The sequence below is a fragment of the Gobius niger genome, assembly GCF_951799975.1.
Source record: "Gobius niger genome assembly, chromosome: 6".
Classification (NCBI taxonomy): domain Eukaryota; kingdom Metazoa; phylum Chordata; class Actinopteri; order Gobiiformes; family Gobiidae; genus Gobius; species Gobius niger.
Genome location: NC_136857.1, coordinates 31,806,322 through 31,824,676, shown reverse-complemented (window position 1 = coordinate 31,824,676; position 18,355 = coordinate 31,806,322). Strand labels below are relative to the sequence as shown.

Below are 18,355 nucleotides of genomic sequence, written 5' to 3'. Positions count from 1 at the left end.
AAAATTGCATCAATGGACCCCTGACATTCCTGATAACTGTAATAAATGTCTTACCGATAAGGGTACTCTTTTTCATTGCGTATGGGACTGTTGGAAAATTAAGAAATATTGGAAATCTGTCATTCAAACTGTTTCCACAATAGTTGGAATTGAAGTACCTCATTGTGCAACATTGTGCATTCTGGGGATATACCCCAAGGACTTTGTTATCAACAAAAGGAAAATCACCCTTATAGATTTTGGTCTCCTGCAGGCCAGGAGAACAATTGCATTATTTTGGAAAAATGTGGACGTTCCCTCAATAAAAGTATGGACACAGGAAATGACATCAAGCGTTGCCCTTGAAAGACTTACATATGTTACGAGAGGAAGAGGTGAGGAGTTTGAAGAGATATGGAGACCCTTGGTTGAATATTTGGAAAAAAAGTGACTAGTAATTTGAGTTTTGATTATATTTAATATTTTATTTTAAATTTGTCAATATTATGATTATTTTTGTTATTATTATCTTGTGCTGGCAATAGTCTGTGTGTTTGTGTGTGTGTGTGTTGTTTTTTTTATGTAAATGTTCATTAAAATCCAATAAACACATTGTTTAAAAAAAAGAAAATAATGACCGGTAGAACGTTGGAAAATCCCATTCAAGTCAATGGAGCGTTCTACTTACATTGTGAAGAGTCGTATAATCACTACAGTTAATGACCGACCAGAATATATCCAGACTATTGTTGCCTCTTGCAGATGAACCGCAGAGTAAATAAACCCCACTGCACTCACGATGTTGTCTCCGGCATCTCTAAACTCCACAAACACAGGCTCGCTCCCACACTCCACTTCTGTTGCCGTTGGCTTTAACTCCCGTCCAATTGAGTCGTCAAATAATATTGGAATATATCTGTAAAACGGACGCCCGATGATACAGCGTCCCGTTTTCCCACATGCATGTACACATTGTAGATGAAGAGCAACGGTCGCATGTTTCGGGGGAATGTTTCATTTGTACATGCAGTTGAATACAGATGATGTAATGGAGCCAGGACACAGAAATGCTTTTAGCTGCTGTCAGTAAAACCTGGCCCTCCGCTCCCCCCACACGCAGCGGTCAGGAACAAGAAAAAAAAGAAAAAAACACACCGGGCCTTCTTATACGGCAGGAGATCTCATTGCGCCGCTCTCAGAATCGATACAAAATGAAGCGTGAAAAGTTGCGCTTAGCCCCAAAGTCACCTCCAACTCTGTGATTCAGAGCTCTCGCAGGGGACTGAGCGCGGCCTGTGGAGAGCGCTATCACACATATATTTATACACACACACAGACTGTATACGGGGCATGTTTCGGTACGATGCATTGCAGTTAGTAGTAGCTTTGTTGGGAGAGTGTCTGACCTCTGATACAAAGGTCAGTGGTTCAGTTCTGCCCATGCTGCCGTCAGGTGCTTGTGCAGGACGAAGGCTGCGACTAACGATTGTTTTGGTAATCGATGTATGTGTAAACTTAGAGTGAATGTTCGTGGGAGGCTCTTAGTGCTTTAAAAAACGTCACTGCTGCTGAATTTGGTTGGTTCAAGGCGGCACATGAACACAGGCACAGGTTTGTGTGAACATTTGAAAGCTAAGAACCTCTAGAGATCAGCTGCTGAGCTTTAATGACTGGGTTAGGGGCTGGAAGTTTATTTCTAAACTGGTTATACTGTAGGATCTGGAGCTCATTCTGCTTTCTGATTGGACAATTGTCCTGAGACACAGATCATATTTGTGACATTTCATTTTAACACACTGAGTGTCGCGCTGTTTTGGGGATTTAGCTGCAGAGTGTGGCTCAATCCAGACTTTTAATTCGACTTTTAAAAACTCATTTGAAAGGTGAAAATCTAAGCTCTCTGTAGGGGGAAACAGTTTCACTTTCCTTTTCTTTTTTTTTTAGAAACGGAGATAACGGGGGTTTTATGAAACACTCTCCTTTCTGATTAACTCCTCTCTCCTCTCTGGACGGACACTCACGTTATGGGAAGCGGCAAATGCCTAAATATATTCGTAACATTGTTGACACGTTATGAAACACCACATGTTATCGATCGCTTTCGCTCATTACCGCGTGTGCATTTAAACAGCCTCGGATTGAAGACTTTAGGATGTTTCTTGGTCGTCCTTGGACCGATTGTAACCAGAGCGCGAGAGAGAAGTGTCGGCTTTACAGCTGTTCACTACACATCACCACGCCCCCCCAGACTAAAAAAGAAAGAAATGCAAAAATTTAATATAAAATGTCCAGATCGTGACTTTTCACAAGTTTTTGATTGGCATTTAATTCACTTCTGTTCATCACAGAGCTACCACGTAGCTACACGTAAGGTGTATTAATAATTTAAAATAACAAGTTTTTCCGTTGTTGGCACTCAATGTGTTAAAAATTAAGTCCCAATTTCCAATACTGATTTTCAATGCTTATCTGATTTAATTTGTTGAAATATTAATCTATAATAGAAAACGCTATCTCAATGGCCGTTGCCTGGGCGCCGCCATGTTTATTTCCCATACCGACTTTGAAGCTAAGCAGGGACGGGCCTGGTTAGGACTGGGATGGGAGACCGTTTGGGAACACCAGGAAGCCTGGCGACAGTACTGAGTGTATACGTGGTTGGTGGTGATGTGCGCAGACTGGTTGCCTCGCTTATCATCACCGAGTATGGGGTGAATGAATAATGCATCAAATTGTTCAGCAACTTTGAGCGTCTGGAAAAGCGCTATATAAGACTATTACATCCGCGGCCGGCCCCACGTGACGGTCCCACCGCCCGCGGGCTTTGACCACGCGTCCATATGGACCTTGGTGCTGCTGTCCGAGGACAACCCGCCGTCACAAAAACGCAAGTGCACGACATCTGACTGCCGTGCGTGTACGCGCACCCAAACAGGGCAGTGTGTGCGTGTGTGTGTGCGCGCGCGCGTGGGCCGTATTCCGTCTCCAAATTGTCTCCGACAAAAAATACGCGCAAAACATTGCCCAAAACCTGCTCGATCACGAGCCTCTAATCAAACGCGCTGCTCCGACTGATTTATCCTCCGTGTGAGTCAAAGCGAAAATGAAACTACCACTTAACGAGCGCATGGCCTGCACTGCGTAGGTTTTTTTCTTTTTTTTTCCTTTGCTGCTGGACCATTTGTTTTCTATTTTGCTTTCACGTATTGTGAGCCCAGAGGTAGGCCTACATTTTATTCTAAAGCAGCTTTGAAAGCATTGCCAATTTTATTGTAAGGTTATAAATACTGTCTAATAACGATCATTAGGCTATTTCATTTCAAAACCTACTTATTATTTTTTTGATTGTGCACTACCGTGATGCACCAAACCACGGGTCCTGCACCGTCACCCAAACCGTTAGAGCTGAACCCCTAATATTTATCCATAATTATTCCACTGTCTGAGTTTAGCGAACATATTGTTGATGTAGTTTATAAGAAAGGAGCACGGGTGCATCAAACACTCCAATTGCAGATTGTTTGAAATCTTTTTCAGCATTCATTCTTTTAAAAATTTGTAGTGGCCATAGTTTTTGGAATGGGTTGGGAACCACTGGTCTACAGCTGAACTGTGTGACGGGTTGGACATTTCTTTGTAATCACTCATAATCTCAGAATATCAAATGTGGACACTAGCGAGGCCAGGCCGAAGGCCGGGTCTCAGCTAGTACTAAATAACTGTTTTTGAAGTAAAAAATAGACAAAAACCCTTTTCATCGACTTAAACTTTACTAATACTGTCGCAGTTAGAAATGACTCAAATGTGACAAACACTAAAAGACTAAGGGCCAGCTTGTGCCTGGCGCAAGGACAGCACAAACTCTAAACGCAATGGTTAACTTCCGCTGCTGTTGTGCTGTGTGCCTGCACCACTGGCGAGAGGGCGTCGCTTATATAAAGAGGTCGACTGAGGCGTGGTTTACTACAGCAGCACTGAGAGTGGTCTCTGATGTCAGCCTCACATTCATGTACTCGTTTACATGGCACTGCCTTGTGTTCTTCCTTAAGCATTAGAGGCTCTCACAGGTCAAACTTAACCACTTTATTAACCCCGTCATGAGCTAAACAATGCTCGTGACCTGAGAGAAAGAGATGTCGATACAGCTGGTCCCGCTGTGGTGTGGAACAGCACTCGCTTGGCCATAATTGCGTTAACGCGACCAAAACAAATGCACATCTTCACCCCCCAGTCCCCCTCCCTCTCACCCCGGACTCTGGTTGGAGGAAATGACTGTGTGTACAAAACATCAACACTGGCCACGGGTGTTTCTCCACTTACCTCCCACTTAAATGTGCTAAGTCTGGAGTGGCAAGATCTCAAAGTGCGCTTCGACTCCGTGCAAAATGTTGTGCTATAGTCTGCGTTTAGAAGCACAAGGTCGGGCCCCACGACTAAAACTAAGAGGGCTGCCAAAAACAACACTGTTCAGTACATTCCAAATACCTATTATTCAGATTTGGGGACTGCAAATACAGATTACATGCACTCCAAGCTCCACGATTTTCTGTTTTAAATCAATCTCAGGGTTCATGTGGTCTCTGGGAGCTGGGGAAAAACAACTGGGCGAAACGAGCTTGCCGACTTCCACTTGACGGCAGAAGTCAGTGGAATTGATGGTGTAATGTGAGCATTTTGGTTAGACTTTCTTGTTTAGTGTGTTTAGTGTGAGCTGTCGTCCTTAGAGTAACATTTTGTGAGAGAAATGCCCGACATTAATGCGGAAATGTACGGGATATTTTATAAAACCAATAAACCTTTAGCTTTTGAGACGCTAACACCAAATGTAAAAGGTTAGCTCAGTTAAATGCTAATCAGTGATATTAGCTGACAATAAAATGCCCACTTTCCGACATAAAAAGCACATGGGCAAAAAACTATTGTCTCAGGGAAAAAAATCTCCCCAGTTCACATGAACGCAGCATTACTTGCAATAGATACAGAAGACATGTCTTGAATTGCCCATATATGGTCATGTTTAAAAGCAGTTGAGGGGGAAAACAAAGCGGAAATAAATGTAAACTTACTCAAAAACGACTTGAACAAACGCTGAATTATGAATATAGTTTTCTACGAAATAAAGATACAAAGACATGGGGAGGAGCTACGTGGTTCAACAGCCCATAAATACATAAATAACAGAGAATGCTAACATGATTCTTCATGTTAGAATCATACTACATGCTAATGCTAATCACGACTGCCGGTTTCTTGCTTCTACTGAAGCAAAAAAAAAAGTCCACAGTGAAAAAACGTCCATATGGACCCAATTTAGACTTTGAGTGTGATAAATATGTTCCACCAGAAAATTTATAAAAAGAGTGAAAAATAATTGTGTTTCCCAAAAGATACTTCCTTCCCTCTCAGCGAGGCCACACCCCCTTGTATGACGCAATGCCGTCTGTGTATATGGTGCTTTCTTGTGGACTGGGGAGCTCGTTTTTCCGAGATGTGACGCCATTGTCCCCAGTTGGTTTGTGTTCATGTGGTTTTTATGTGGGAAAGAGGGGTTCTGATTCATCAAATAAAAAGGTCTTTTATCACTGATTAAGGCATAGCTGAGCTAATCATTTAGCATCTCAAAGCTAAACATTTGTTTGTTTGGTTTAACTCTATGGGACAAAGACAGTTTTTGAAAGAATTCACCAACAACAGAAAATTGCCAAATGCTGTACCTCATCAGTGTTTGGAAAAGATTTGATTCACAGACCTGACGTATTATTCTTTTGACTGAAAGTCTTTTCTACTGGCCAAAATCACACACGCTTTTGAATATTGTCACCAGTTTTGGACACCTTTCAGAGAAAATAATTAGACATTAGTTTGCAAGTGCTGACAGAGGGGACATTGAACGTTGAGACAGTTTTTGTTTTATGTAGATTGTCTCAGTGATGATCGAGAAACTAAGACAAAAACTCTGCAGTTCGACAGTTACCATAGTGCCCACTATCGAATGCTCAGCTGCAATCCACCTCAGTGTTAAAATATAAGCGATTTAGAATGTTGTAGTGTCACGTGAAAGCAACCTGCTGTGAAAAATAAAACATCAATATGGACCAGATTTGGGCTTGACTTTATCTGTGTGATATGCTAGAAAATGACACACAAAAAAAGTGAAAATTGTGATTCCCAGAGAGGCTTATTCTCCCTTGGCTTGACATCTTTAAAACTAACTTTTGTCGTCCTGCAGCATCACCTCGACCCGGTTCTGACTTTAAGTTGTTTCTTGAAGGTGTTTCATCTCCAGTTGCGGCTTATAAAGAAAACCATCTTGAAACTTGATTCTCATTACCAGCGTGTTCCCACAGCTTCCCGGACTGCCTTATTATTGCGACTGACCTTATTGCACACTGTCCATGGTAAATTGCACTTCTCTGTGTGTGTCTTTGCAGGTTTGGCGGTTCACCAGATCATCACAATCACTGTGTCTCTCATCATGGTCATCGCAGCCTTGATCACGACTCTGGTCCTTAAGAACTGGTAGGACACGATCTGTTTCTATCTCCCAGGGTGACCACTTGTCCTACTTTCCACTGCGCAGACATCCAGGCCACGGTTCCCCCTCCACCCCACGCCCCCGTGTCCCACTTTGTCATTGTTAGCGAGGTTTATAAAAAGTACCACTTATATAAAGCATAAAAATGACCGACTTCTGTAAGGATTTTGTCTAGTTTCACTGAACTCATATCTGTCAATGAAACACTGAAATAAGATGTACGTGTCGGCTCTGGGTATGATTTCCCGTTTTGCTTGCTGTCTTTGGTACGTGTTTCTGTAGCTGTGCGCAGTCCGGAAACAGTCGCCACAATAGCCATCAGCGGAAGATCCACCAGCAAGAGGAGAGCTGCCAGAACCTGACCGACTTCACCCCGGCACGAGTGCCCAGTAAGGTGGACATCTTCACTGCCTACGACAGCCTGCAGTGCTCCCACGAGTGCCTGCGCGGGGGTGTGCCCATCTACACCGACGAGATGATCCAGCAGACGCCCGTCTACAAGAGCTCCTACAACGGCAACAGGTAGGTCACTTTATAATGGCCACATATGATATTTACAACTGCACTCGTGATGTTAGTGGACTTTGTCAGCAGTCAGGTGACCAGAGCTCAGAGCTCAGCAAATGTATTTGTAGTGTACAATTCATACCCAAGAGTTTCACAGACACTAAAAGTTCTACAAATCAGTCCATAGACTATAGATTGACATTAAAGTAAGTAACGTGCAGATGAAATACTTTGCTTCATATTCATCCTTTTTATAGCCTGGATTTGAACATTGTCAGAGCTGAGGCCTGTCTCACATCTTCTGGGATTCTGCCTCGCTGTGGTCAGTACAGGAGAGCAGCCTGGCCAGCTTACAACGCCTGCAAGCTCAATTCTTATGGTATTTGTGCGTTGGCAAACACACAAGAATTCATATTGAACTGCTCGTGCCTTCAGTGTTCAGGACCAAAACCAAATAGATACTAGTAGAGGAGAAAGAGCTGAGCCGAGGCAGTTTGGATAAGCAAAACAGCTATTTTATTGTAGTGTCACCTGCGTTTCGACTCGTGGTCTTGTAGAGGCCTTCATCAGGGTAAGTGAACAACACATGTGCAAGCCCATTTAAAATGAGGGTGCTCACATGATCACAGTCACATGATGTGAAAAAAGTCAATATTATTAACAAAGATCATAACTGCATAAAGCAGTGCAAATACAGTTCAACATACAATGTTAACAGACAGAGTAAACCGTACGAAGCTGCTGAGAGGTGAGCACTGACACAGATACTGATACAGAGTGGAACATTATCAATATGACATAATCACAATCACAATGATTATCAATATCACATAATCACCAATGGACATAGAATATGTCGGATGAAGAAAAGTAAAACCGGGCCCTCTAAGGGAAAACTCAATTTCTTCATTTAAACCTGGGTGGGTCATGGCTTTTAAACGGTCCATCCAAAATGCTTCCCTACAAAGGAGGGAAAGTCTGTCACCCCCAATCGCATGCTGTGGATTTTTTTCACGTCATGTGACTGTGATCATGTGAGCACCCTAAGTATAAATGGGCTTGCACATGTGTTGTTCACTTACCCTGATGAAGGCCACGAGTCGAAGCGCGACTAGGTGACGCTACATTAAAAGAGCTCTTTTGCTTATCCAGAGAACCTCAGCTCAGCTCTTTCTCCTCTACAAGTGACCCGGCCCACGAGCCTGAAAAGTATCTGGTTTGTATAGATTACTTCTATCCCACTAGCATATACTCAGTGAGCACTCTGCCTTTTCTCCTTCAACTTAATAGATACTTATTACCAACGTGACCATGATGAGAAAAACATGATTTGCTGCTGCACATGTCACAAACACATGCCAATCCTAGATTGATATCAGTGGGAATGTTTTTGGCACTGTAATATCAGTCCGGCTCATGCCAGGTTACTGACCAGCCAGCCTGCCCTGCTTCCTGTTCAAAAGGAGGAGCGTCTGGGGGTCTTCTCACAGCCACATGTTCACCCCATATGTTTCAGATCAAACACAGATGCAAATTTGTAAAGCGTCAATCAAATGAGGAAGACTGAAGACTCTCAAATTTGATGGGCTGGTTTAGCGCTCGTGCTCCGAATCAAGAAAGTCCCGGGTTCGATTCCCCTTTCTGTGTGGAGTTTGCATGTTCTCCCTGTGTCGGCGTAGCTTTTCTCCGGGTACTCCGGTTTCCCCTACCACTAAAAACATGTACAATAGGTGAATCCTCCAGCCAGGTGTTTCTGACCACCAGTCTGGCCCTCCACATCTGGAGATGGGTCCCTGGGCACAGCCCTGCCACTGGCCCAGTGCTCCCAGTGGGTTGTGCAGTGGTGTCGGGGGATGGGTTAAATGTAGAGGACACATTTTGTTGTATAGTTCATGTGTAATAGAATAGTTTAGCAGCTCGCCTGTTGATTGGCTGATTTTTAGTAGGATGTTCTACATGTATTGTATATGTTGGTCAATCACGCCCTTAAGAACTCAATGGAGAAATCATCCGACCATCAGACTAAGAAGTACATAAAGAATAGTAAAAGTGTGCATGGCTTTCCAGGCTAGTTAGAGACCACTCCCTGAGGTTCTCACCATGTTTAGTCCTGACTCTGGGACCTCCCTGAGAGCGCCCACCTTTCTCATGTGGCACCTTGGGGTTCTTCACAAGTGTGAGATTATGTCATTTTAGCAATTCCTCTTCTCTACGTTCTTCGGTTTTGCATGTTACTGCAGGTATTTTGATCACTATCTTACACTTTGTTGGTTAGAAAATGCTGTATCGATCTAAAAACAGCTCTCTTAGTCATTCTTCCTGATTCAGCAACCACCTTAGTCCTGGGCCACACATCCTGCATGTTCCCCATGGCTAACCACACTGCAAAAAATACGATGGATTACAAGATTGGCCACTTCCAATTCCATCCAGGCTGCAATATGAAAGGTTCTCTCATGTCAACATAGATGTGTCGAATCCTACTCTAAATACTATTAGACATTGTTCAATAAAACAAAGTCTCCCCTTCATTGCGATGGCTGTGAGCTCTTCTCCTTGTGTCGGGAGCGACGAGAGGCAGGAGTGATTTTGGAAAAAGGGCTTGTGTGCGGAATGGAGGAGAGCAGACAGAGGACATGTTCTCGCAGCCCATTGTTGTGGTGATGAGTCACTTCACACCTCTGCGCTGTCTCCCTCTCTGCGGCGCCATCGGTCAGGAGCAGCACTGACCACATCAAAACACGCAATTACAGGAGGCGATATGAGCGGCCACACGCACACACGCACACACGCACACACACACACACGGCTTTACGTATCATAGTGAAAACAGGATGACGTCAGGGCTAAGTCAGGTCTAAACCAGGACTAAACAATGTCAGAACCAGGACTAAAGGGTAAGCCCGGAATAAACCAGGACCAAACCGGGACTAAAGCAGGTCATTCAGGACAAACCTAAACCATTTCATGACTCCATAAACTAGACTCATCTTGTTTTTGTGTAGTCTTTTGGCTTTCATAAACCAATATCACTCTTTTTTGAACTCTTTAGAAACGCTGCACATTGAATGCATTTATTACCACTCCATATGTTTATTTTAAAAGAGAAGTATGTACTTAAATGTACAAATACTTATTTATTGACATTCTGGATATCCCATATTTAAAGGCACACTGCAGAACATGTTGATAAGATAAGTGCAGTTGTTGCGGCTAAGATCAAATCTTTCTTGTCCCGAGCTGAAAAGGCCATTCATGCCTTCATCAGCTCGAGGATAGACTACTGTAACACTGTACACTGGACTTAAGGCGAGACACGGCAGGTGAAAGTATTGATTTTTCACGCAGTGGTCGATGTGGAGATTTGTATCTATTTTCCTCCCTTTACATCTTAGTTTTCATGTCAGAGTATAAAAATGACAAAACTCACCCGGCATGATGATTATTTTAAGATGTTTTGTCCGTCTGCGAGGTGGGGGCAACCCGGAAGTCCCGCGGGTATTCATTCATAAATATTGACAGATTTTACATCCTCGTGTGCTGCTAAGGGGCCCCATGATGACGCTTTCACCCAAATATGGTATTTTTCCTCCTACGAGACGCCTGGTCAGGCCTGGTGCGGAAAAGTCGAAGAACGGGCCACGCATGCGCACTCGCTACAAAACTTCAGGGCTGGTTTTCCCTGAATGAGAGATGCCGCACCGCACTCGGGCAGAGGGTGAGCCCTTATAGAAGCTCCAACAGACTACAAACTTTCCAGTCTGAGACCTAACAATATTTTGAAGGTTTTTTCAGAGGGATTTTTTAATATCTAATTCCTAGCCTGATTTATTCAGCTTTGAATCCAAAAAAACAGGCGGAATTTGAGTTTTTACAGATTTTTTCCCTGATGATCAGTTTATTGAAAAACTAAACAAAATATCTAAAATCCCCTCTGAAAAAATCTTTGTTACTAATATGTCAATAAAATAAAACCATAATTTTAATCTCGCTCAATTCATTATTTTGATTTCGTTGCCCAAAATATAGGCAATTTTGGCCATTTTAATGCTCAAAATGCCTTATTTTTATGTGAAAACATAAAATGACAGAAAAAATGCAATACTTTTTTTCTCATATTTATATCTGTAATGTTCAGCAAAAGTTTCCCCTATTCACCTGCAGTGTCTCGCCTTAACCAATCACTCCTCAGTCGGCTTCAACCGGTACAAAACGCGGCAGCCCGTCTCCTCTCCGACACTTCCAGACACTCACGCATCACCCCCGTCCTCCGCTCTCTCCACTGGCTCCCGGTGGGGTTTAGGAGTGGATTTGGATGAGGATGAATTGAAGACTCAGTGGAATAGAATATAGTTTAGCCAATAATACAACACACGCGTAATGTCCCAGACTTCATACATAAAACCAGGACTAATCCGGGTCTCGAGTAAAACCTGGCTGAATGTTTTCCTCTACAAGAGCACGTCCACCGGCTATCTCTTTGTCGTCGTGCTAAGTGCTAACCCGGACTCCTCTCGTCCCCAGGCCGTCCCCGACAGAGCGGCAGCTGATCCCCGTGGCCTTCGTCTCAGAGAAGTGGTTTGAGATCTCCTGCTGATGGGCTCCAGGCTGTGGGTTTCCCCCCGGGGGGCTGGGTGTGCCCGGTGAGTACACGGTGCACAGATTTTTATTCAATACAATAACAGACCAATACCACTGGCATATCAACCTTTCCTCACAAACAGAATTAGCATAAACAACAAACTGACTGAAATATCCAATGAAAGGTTATTTATTATTCAAGTAACTAAGCAACAGGTCTGACTAAACAAAAGGTCAAACATTCTGAAACATGGTAAAAGAAATAAATAAGTCAAATGATGAAGTTCTGCACAAACAGCGCCCACTCTTTTAGAAAAATCAATGCATTGGTTTAACCCTTAACCTACACTTTTAACTGTTATCTAATCCAGTAAGTCAAGGGTCTCCCAGGCTTCTCACAGGAGTGAGCGTTTCAAAAAGGAAGATGCTGGAGAGTTGCATATACAAAATGTTAACATATACAACAGTAACAGTCATTAACTTAAAAATTGTCTGGAATATGTGGTTTTAAAGATGTTTTTACCGCAGGAGCAGGGTCAGTTGAACCTGGTTTCGGGGTCAGTTGAACCATCACATTTAACTTAACCTCTAACCGGGCGCATTTTCTCTAGTTCAGCTTTACCCAAATCTAAAGCTTCTCGACTGGAGCCTATAGGCCAGGGTAACGCCTCATTTGAAAGCTAAGCTGCATAACTGATCCTGAACTTTTTTGACCCGTTGTCGCTGCATTGTTATCACATTTTTGTCATGTTTTCTAATGTTTTTTAATGTTTTTTTGCCATGGTTTTCCTCAGTTTTTCTTCTTTTTTTCATCACCTTTTTCGTCACTCGTTTGTGGCTTTTATGTTACTTTTTCATCACCCTTTAGTCTATTTCCGTCACTTTTTTCCCATTGTGTTATTGTCCCCTTTTTTGTTACTTTTTTGTTGCATTTTCATCCTTGTCCAAACTGGATAAAATGCACTCGGTTCAGGTGGGGGTTAAGAGGTTAAAGGTGACATTTTTGGTGTTTCCATGAGCAACTTTATGAAGAAAAATGATCGCGATATGTATTTTTCTTTTTCTACGCACCACCCGCAGATTATGCAATTTTGTCTAAAGAAACAAATAAATCGTTTAAGTGTAATATTTCATTTTGATTTGTCTTTATCGAACCCAGAACCAGAACTTAAGGGCATATCTCACCGACCTGGAGACTAGTTGGAGACTGGAGTTGCTGCTGGTCATGGAGGTGTCTCTGAGATGTCCCCTGGAGATAAGGCCCAGGTCCAGGTAGTCTAGGTGAAAACAGGTTCAATTTCAGTGGAGACTTGAAAAAGTCTCCATGTGGTCTATCCGTTGAATACTACCTGTCAGATACCAAAGAGATCTACACAAACATGTTCGTTTTCACAGAGACTACCTGGAGACTCGCCTTATTTCCAGGGGTCGTCTCGGAGACCCTTTATGGAGCAGAACCTTCTGGGTCAAATTACCCCATTTTTAGTTGTGTTTATTGAAGAAGAAATGTGCCTAAACTTTGTGACAATCGTTTTTGTATCAGGCCAAACGTTCACTTTCAGTTGTGAAAACACTTTTTTCAAACAAAGTGATCATGTAGAGATCAAATCTATACATGCCTTTCAGTCATGTGACTTTTGTTGTTATGGCGACCATTTTGAATACCGAAGTAGAATTATGCAGTACTAAAACATAAAACAATATCTGATGAAAATGAAAAACTGATCGACAGTGGCATTTTTATCAACTCGTAATCATTGCTCAAGAAGAAAACCGTAAAAACACGGCCCCAGAGACACACGTTTATGTTAAGAAACCAGTGAGTCAGTGTTTAAGATGCTAGCATGCTACCGGATAGCATTTAGCTTCAACAGCTCAGCTCCGACCTCTCCAAGAGAAAGCCCTGAACCCCAAACATCCAGCCTTGGATACAACATGTGACAGAGCTCAGAGCTGTTACTGTAGTATTTCCTCAGTGTTCACAGATGTGAGCCACACATGTATTTATCGGGTTGAAGCCATTGACAGTTGCTAACCGGTAGCATGCTAACGTGTTGAGCAGCTTAAACACTGACTCAGACACTGTTGACATGACAAACTGTAAAGTTTTTCTGTTGCCTGTTTGAAGACTAAATGCACACATCAGAGTGAAGCAGATCTTTAGTAAATCCTGCTGTAGCTCCACAGACAGAGCTGCTGTGTCTGAGCCACATTTCCTGGTTATATCACATAAATGTGTGTCTCTGGGGTCGTGTTTTTACTGTTATCTTCTTCAGCAATGATTACGAGTTCATAAAAATGCCACTGTCAATCAATCGTTTTTCAATTTCATCCTGAGTAGAGATATTGTTGCATGTTGTAGTACTGCATAATTTTACTTCGGTGTTCAAAATGGCCACCGGAACTATGCGTGATGTAATTGGAAACCCATGTATAATCTTAATAGAAATAAAAATACATATTTATTTCCAAACTATCATGGGTGGAGGACTGTGAGGCCTTCTGAACACAGAGTTTCAGTTGCAGCGGTTTTAATGTAGAAATGTTGGGCAGAAAAGGTATTTCTATTTCAATGTTTAAGCTGCTGACAGGAAGAGACATAGATAAAGGTTAAGTTCCAGAGCAGTTTGACTCATTTCCCATTGACGTAACATGGTCGGCACGGCAACAGTTTAAAATTGTTTGCCTCTATCTATGTCTATGGTAAATGTGTCATATGCACATTAAGCGCCACACTAAAATTGCCTTAAAAATGAGCTTCTTGGTCCTGTCCCACCAAGTCTCAAGTTAGTTTAAGCTCAGTGATTTAACTCTTAGCTTTCAAATTAACAATGCCGTGATTCCATACATTCAAACTCATGTCTCATCTGCAGCATGAAGCCACCGGGGTCCAGTCGCAGTGCCTTTTTGCCGACATTAGCTTTGAAGCCTTGTCTGGTTTAGCCGTGAGGTAATGAAGGTGTTTTTATTCATTGTTTTCGAACTGATCTGAGCTATTTGTCACGCCCCGGCTCATATAGGGCAGCGCCTCCATATGAGCGCACGCCACGGCCTCCGACGCGGGGCCTGGGGGAGATGTACCGCCTGAGTTTGACCCAGATATGAAGCCGGGTAGAGCTGCAGGTGGACTGGGAGGGAGTTGACTAGCTCTCTCACACCAGTAGTGACTGTGTATAACCCAGATAAGACGAGAGCGGCACCGATCCTGCTTCTTTACATCCAATACTAATACTGCGGGTTTGAGTGTCTGTATCTGATACTATTCCAGGCCAGATCAATAAAGTCTTATTTTTTCTTGAGATGTTACACGTCAATGACTAGTTATGTCTGAGTTATTAATAAACTAATGAAAAAACATTAAAAAAAGGACCACTGGACTTTTCCACACAAAGTATCCTTCCATATTTCCGTCCAGTACTGGTTCGGTGCATCCAATGCTGGCTGACATTTTTGACACCATGTTTTTGATCATCGAGATGGCAATATTTGTGCTGACGAAGAACTGTTTCAATTCAATGGCGACAAATTCCAGAGGAAATTTGTCACCGATCTGTGAAATGGCTTATGATCCTAAACACGGCCCAAAATTCACAAGGTGCAGCCTGAAGGTTTAGCCGTCGCCTTCACAGTCTCCTGACCTAAACATCCTTGGAAGATCTGTGGATGGACCTTCAAAGAGCAATTTGTGGGAGACAGCCCAGAGATCCTTCAGTTCTGGAAGACATTTGTAAGGAAGAATGGGCAATTTTACAACACTTTCAACATTGCAAGAGCCAAGTCGGCTGACTCACAATAGCACAAATTGACCAAGAAGTTTGCTTTTTGGGGCTTTTTTGCAGAATCGTTCAGTTGAGGTCACGAAGAAGCCTCACCATGTTTAAGCTAGCAGTATTGGTATGTTTAAACCGGCTTGATTTGGGAGATTTCGGAGCGAGCTGTAGGGGCGTGCTTCGGTTTGCGTTGTTTAGCGAACAAATGCCACGCAAAAAAGGCAGTTTTATACATATGCCTATTGTTGATCAATTTTCAGGTTGAAAAAGGCTTGTTTTGTTAGAGCGCACACCGTGGGGGCGTGTCATTGTGTGTGTGTGGCTTCATTATTATGCAATGCTTCCCCGTGTGTGGTATGCTCTGAAAGCCGAATACTACTACCGTGTGAAACCAGTGAACTTTTCCAGTGTGATTGATGATGCCCTGGCTGTAAGCATGCACAGCGCCCCCTGCTGACCATTACGTTTCCCGAACCAACTCGCCTTCAGAGCGTGTTTAAGACAGATGGATGTAGCACGGATTTGCATAATAACTGAGAAGAAAATGGATTTGATCACAATAGTGAACGAGTTTGCTGAGCAGAGCAATGATGAGGCCATTGTTGTGCTGTAAGCTAACGTGGTAAGCTAACACGTTTGCGTTTTGCTTTTGGATAATATAACGTAGTCATTGTCCATGGCACTAATGACCGTGTGTGTGTTCTTCTTTCCCTCTGGTCACATGTGTGTGTGTTGGGAAAATGTTGCTAGTTGTCATTGTGATGCTAGTTGCTGTAGAGGTCGGCTCCATGGGAAGTGGATTTATTCAAGAGATATTTATTTATATATTACCTGTTTCCAAACTTTTTTTTTCCTTGATGGCACATTTTTCTTGCCTTTTGCCTTTACTCCCCCTTGTTCTTTACAGCTTTAGAGGGGGGTATGACTTATCTAAATGAGATGTAAATTAGCCCTATTGTCACTCCCGCAGCAGAGACTTGCTGCTGGGAGCATAACTTCAGAAGCCGTTTTCTCTGCTTAGAAATATCCTGGGTGCTTAGCTTAAACTGTTCACAGGTTCTCCAACTATGATCAGATTTCCAGGTGTTACACATCATTGGACAGCTTGGGGAATACACTTTCATAATCTCTATGTCCAACTCAAAATGTCCCAAAACCCAGTTGTGTCTCTGGAGTCCATGACTGGGCACAAATAGAAACAAGTTTCTATTCCAAATCCCGCGTAATTGCTTCGAGCCTGGCCTTAAGCAAATGTCACTTACCAAAACACAGTGTAAAGGCGAAAATGTCTCTCCCAAACCAAGAAAAAGGAGATAATTTCCTCTTCCTCATTTTTTTATATTTTGATAAATTAAAATGGCTGAAATTAAGAGCATTTGACCATGATTTGAGTGATTCTGAGCAAAGAAATGTATTTTCATACTTCAAATGCAAAAAGATTTATTACTGACCTACTTTAGATTATTTTTGTCGCTGTGGAAGTGGAACTGGAGCCCTGCAGTACATTATTAAACCGAAAGTAACTGAGTAAAAACATCTCTCCAAATCACATTCATTCCCAGGTCAAAGGGTTATTTTTAACGGCCACCCCGTCATTCCACTTTTGCCGTCGGTGGCGTTTGTGCGATCTAACCTGGCTGCTATATTCTCTCCGCAGGACCTTCTGGAATGTCCACCTGTTCAGTCCGGAGCTGGGTGGATGTTTATTTTTCTACCCGAGACGAGGAGCCTCTTCTTGGGGGAAATGGACGACGGCTCCGTCACACGTGGGACCAGACTGTGGACGTCTCACCAAAAACATGAAAAGACTTCTCTCTCTCTTTCTCTCTCCGTGGAAGTGTCCCCAGCTGCCTCTCCAGCGGCGGACCCACAAACTCTCTGAACTATGTGCCAATAATGCCACTATGTGCCACTCCCAGTCAGCTGACGGACTTCACAGAAAGCGCTATTTAATCTGTATCTACAACTCTTTTTTTTTTTTTTTTTGGTTCTTTCTTAGAAATGTGAAAATATATATATATATATAAATATAAATATATATGTATTTGTTTCTGAATAGTTTTAAGAAATGTGTTCAGCAAAATCCTATTTATACAAATTACTATTCTATTAATGGAGCCAGGAAGTGAGGAAGGAGAAGAAAAAAAAACGGTATATGCTTTATTGAATAGTTGATTTTCTGATTCTTTCTAATGGTCCCATTTTAGGACAGAGTAGTATGTCTATTTTTTTACACGAAGTCTGCCGCACCCCGATCGAGAGGTTCGCACTGTTAATTGAGATTACCCCAGCGAGGCTCAACATGCTCCATAAAGCTGTCCTTAGTTCGAAGCCTGAGGGCCGAGACACCACAAAGGGGCCAGAGTGACGCATCAATGGAGCGACGAGTGGGTGATATGGAAAAACTTTTATTGTAGTTATATAGAGCCCTTACCAGCTGTAGGCAAAAGCAGTTTAGCCAAGGGCGAACAGGTGGCTTTAACGTTACATTTCTCTCGCTTTTCCATCCTCCATAGCCCCGTCTGAAAGCAATAATTATGGCAAGACATGGCAGGTGAAAAGCTCAGCTTTCTCCCTTAATATCTTAGCTCGGACATGAAAGACATTTGCGACGACAACCGAGCCGTCTCCATTCACAAAATATCCTGGCCTGCACCGTTGGTTAGCTCTCACCTCCCACACAACGCGGCGGAATCCAAATATGGTCACTTCCTTTGAGGAAGATCCCAAATGTGAATTTCTGCTGGGTCGATCTGCAGCCTAAACTTTAGAGCCACATCTCCACTTTAGGCAAGGCAATTTTTTTAACATATCTTTTTCTCAATTAGTTTATGCAAAGACACAATATGATATTGGGGATTTAAACTTGGCTCTATACATTTTTCAGATTTTGTTGCAACAAATACATCATTTTTTCTTCTTTCTATTAGAAAATATTACATAAATGTTTTTTTTTTTTTTACGTTTTTACTTTACTTCTCTC

At 42.6% G+C, this 18,355-nt stretch overlaps 1 protein-coding gene across 1 annotated transcript in view; it reads left to right on the top strand.

Moving 5' to 3' along the window:
* The window catches only part of ajap1 (adherens junctions associated protein 1), a 98,331-nt gene extending 80,420 nt beyond the window's left edge, over positions 1 to 17,911 (top strand). The window contains exons 3-6 of the mRNA XM_079558067.1: positions 6,411 to 6,498; positions 6,797 to 7,036; positions 11,546 to 11,664; positions 17,030 to 17,911. Of these exons, the coding sequence (XP_079414193.1) occupies positions 6,411 to 6,498; positions 6,797 to 7,036; positions 11,546 to 11,618 (401 nt within the window). The 3' untranslated portion in view covers positions 11,619 to 11,664; positions 17,030 to 17,911. The remainder of the gene's footprint in view (positions 1 to 6,410; positions 6,499 to 6,796; positions 7,037 to 11,545; positions 11,665 to 17,029) is intronic.
* Positions 17,912 to 18,355: the final 444 nt, after the last annotated feature.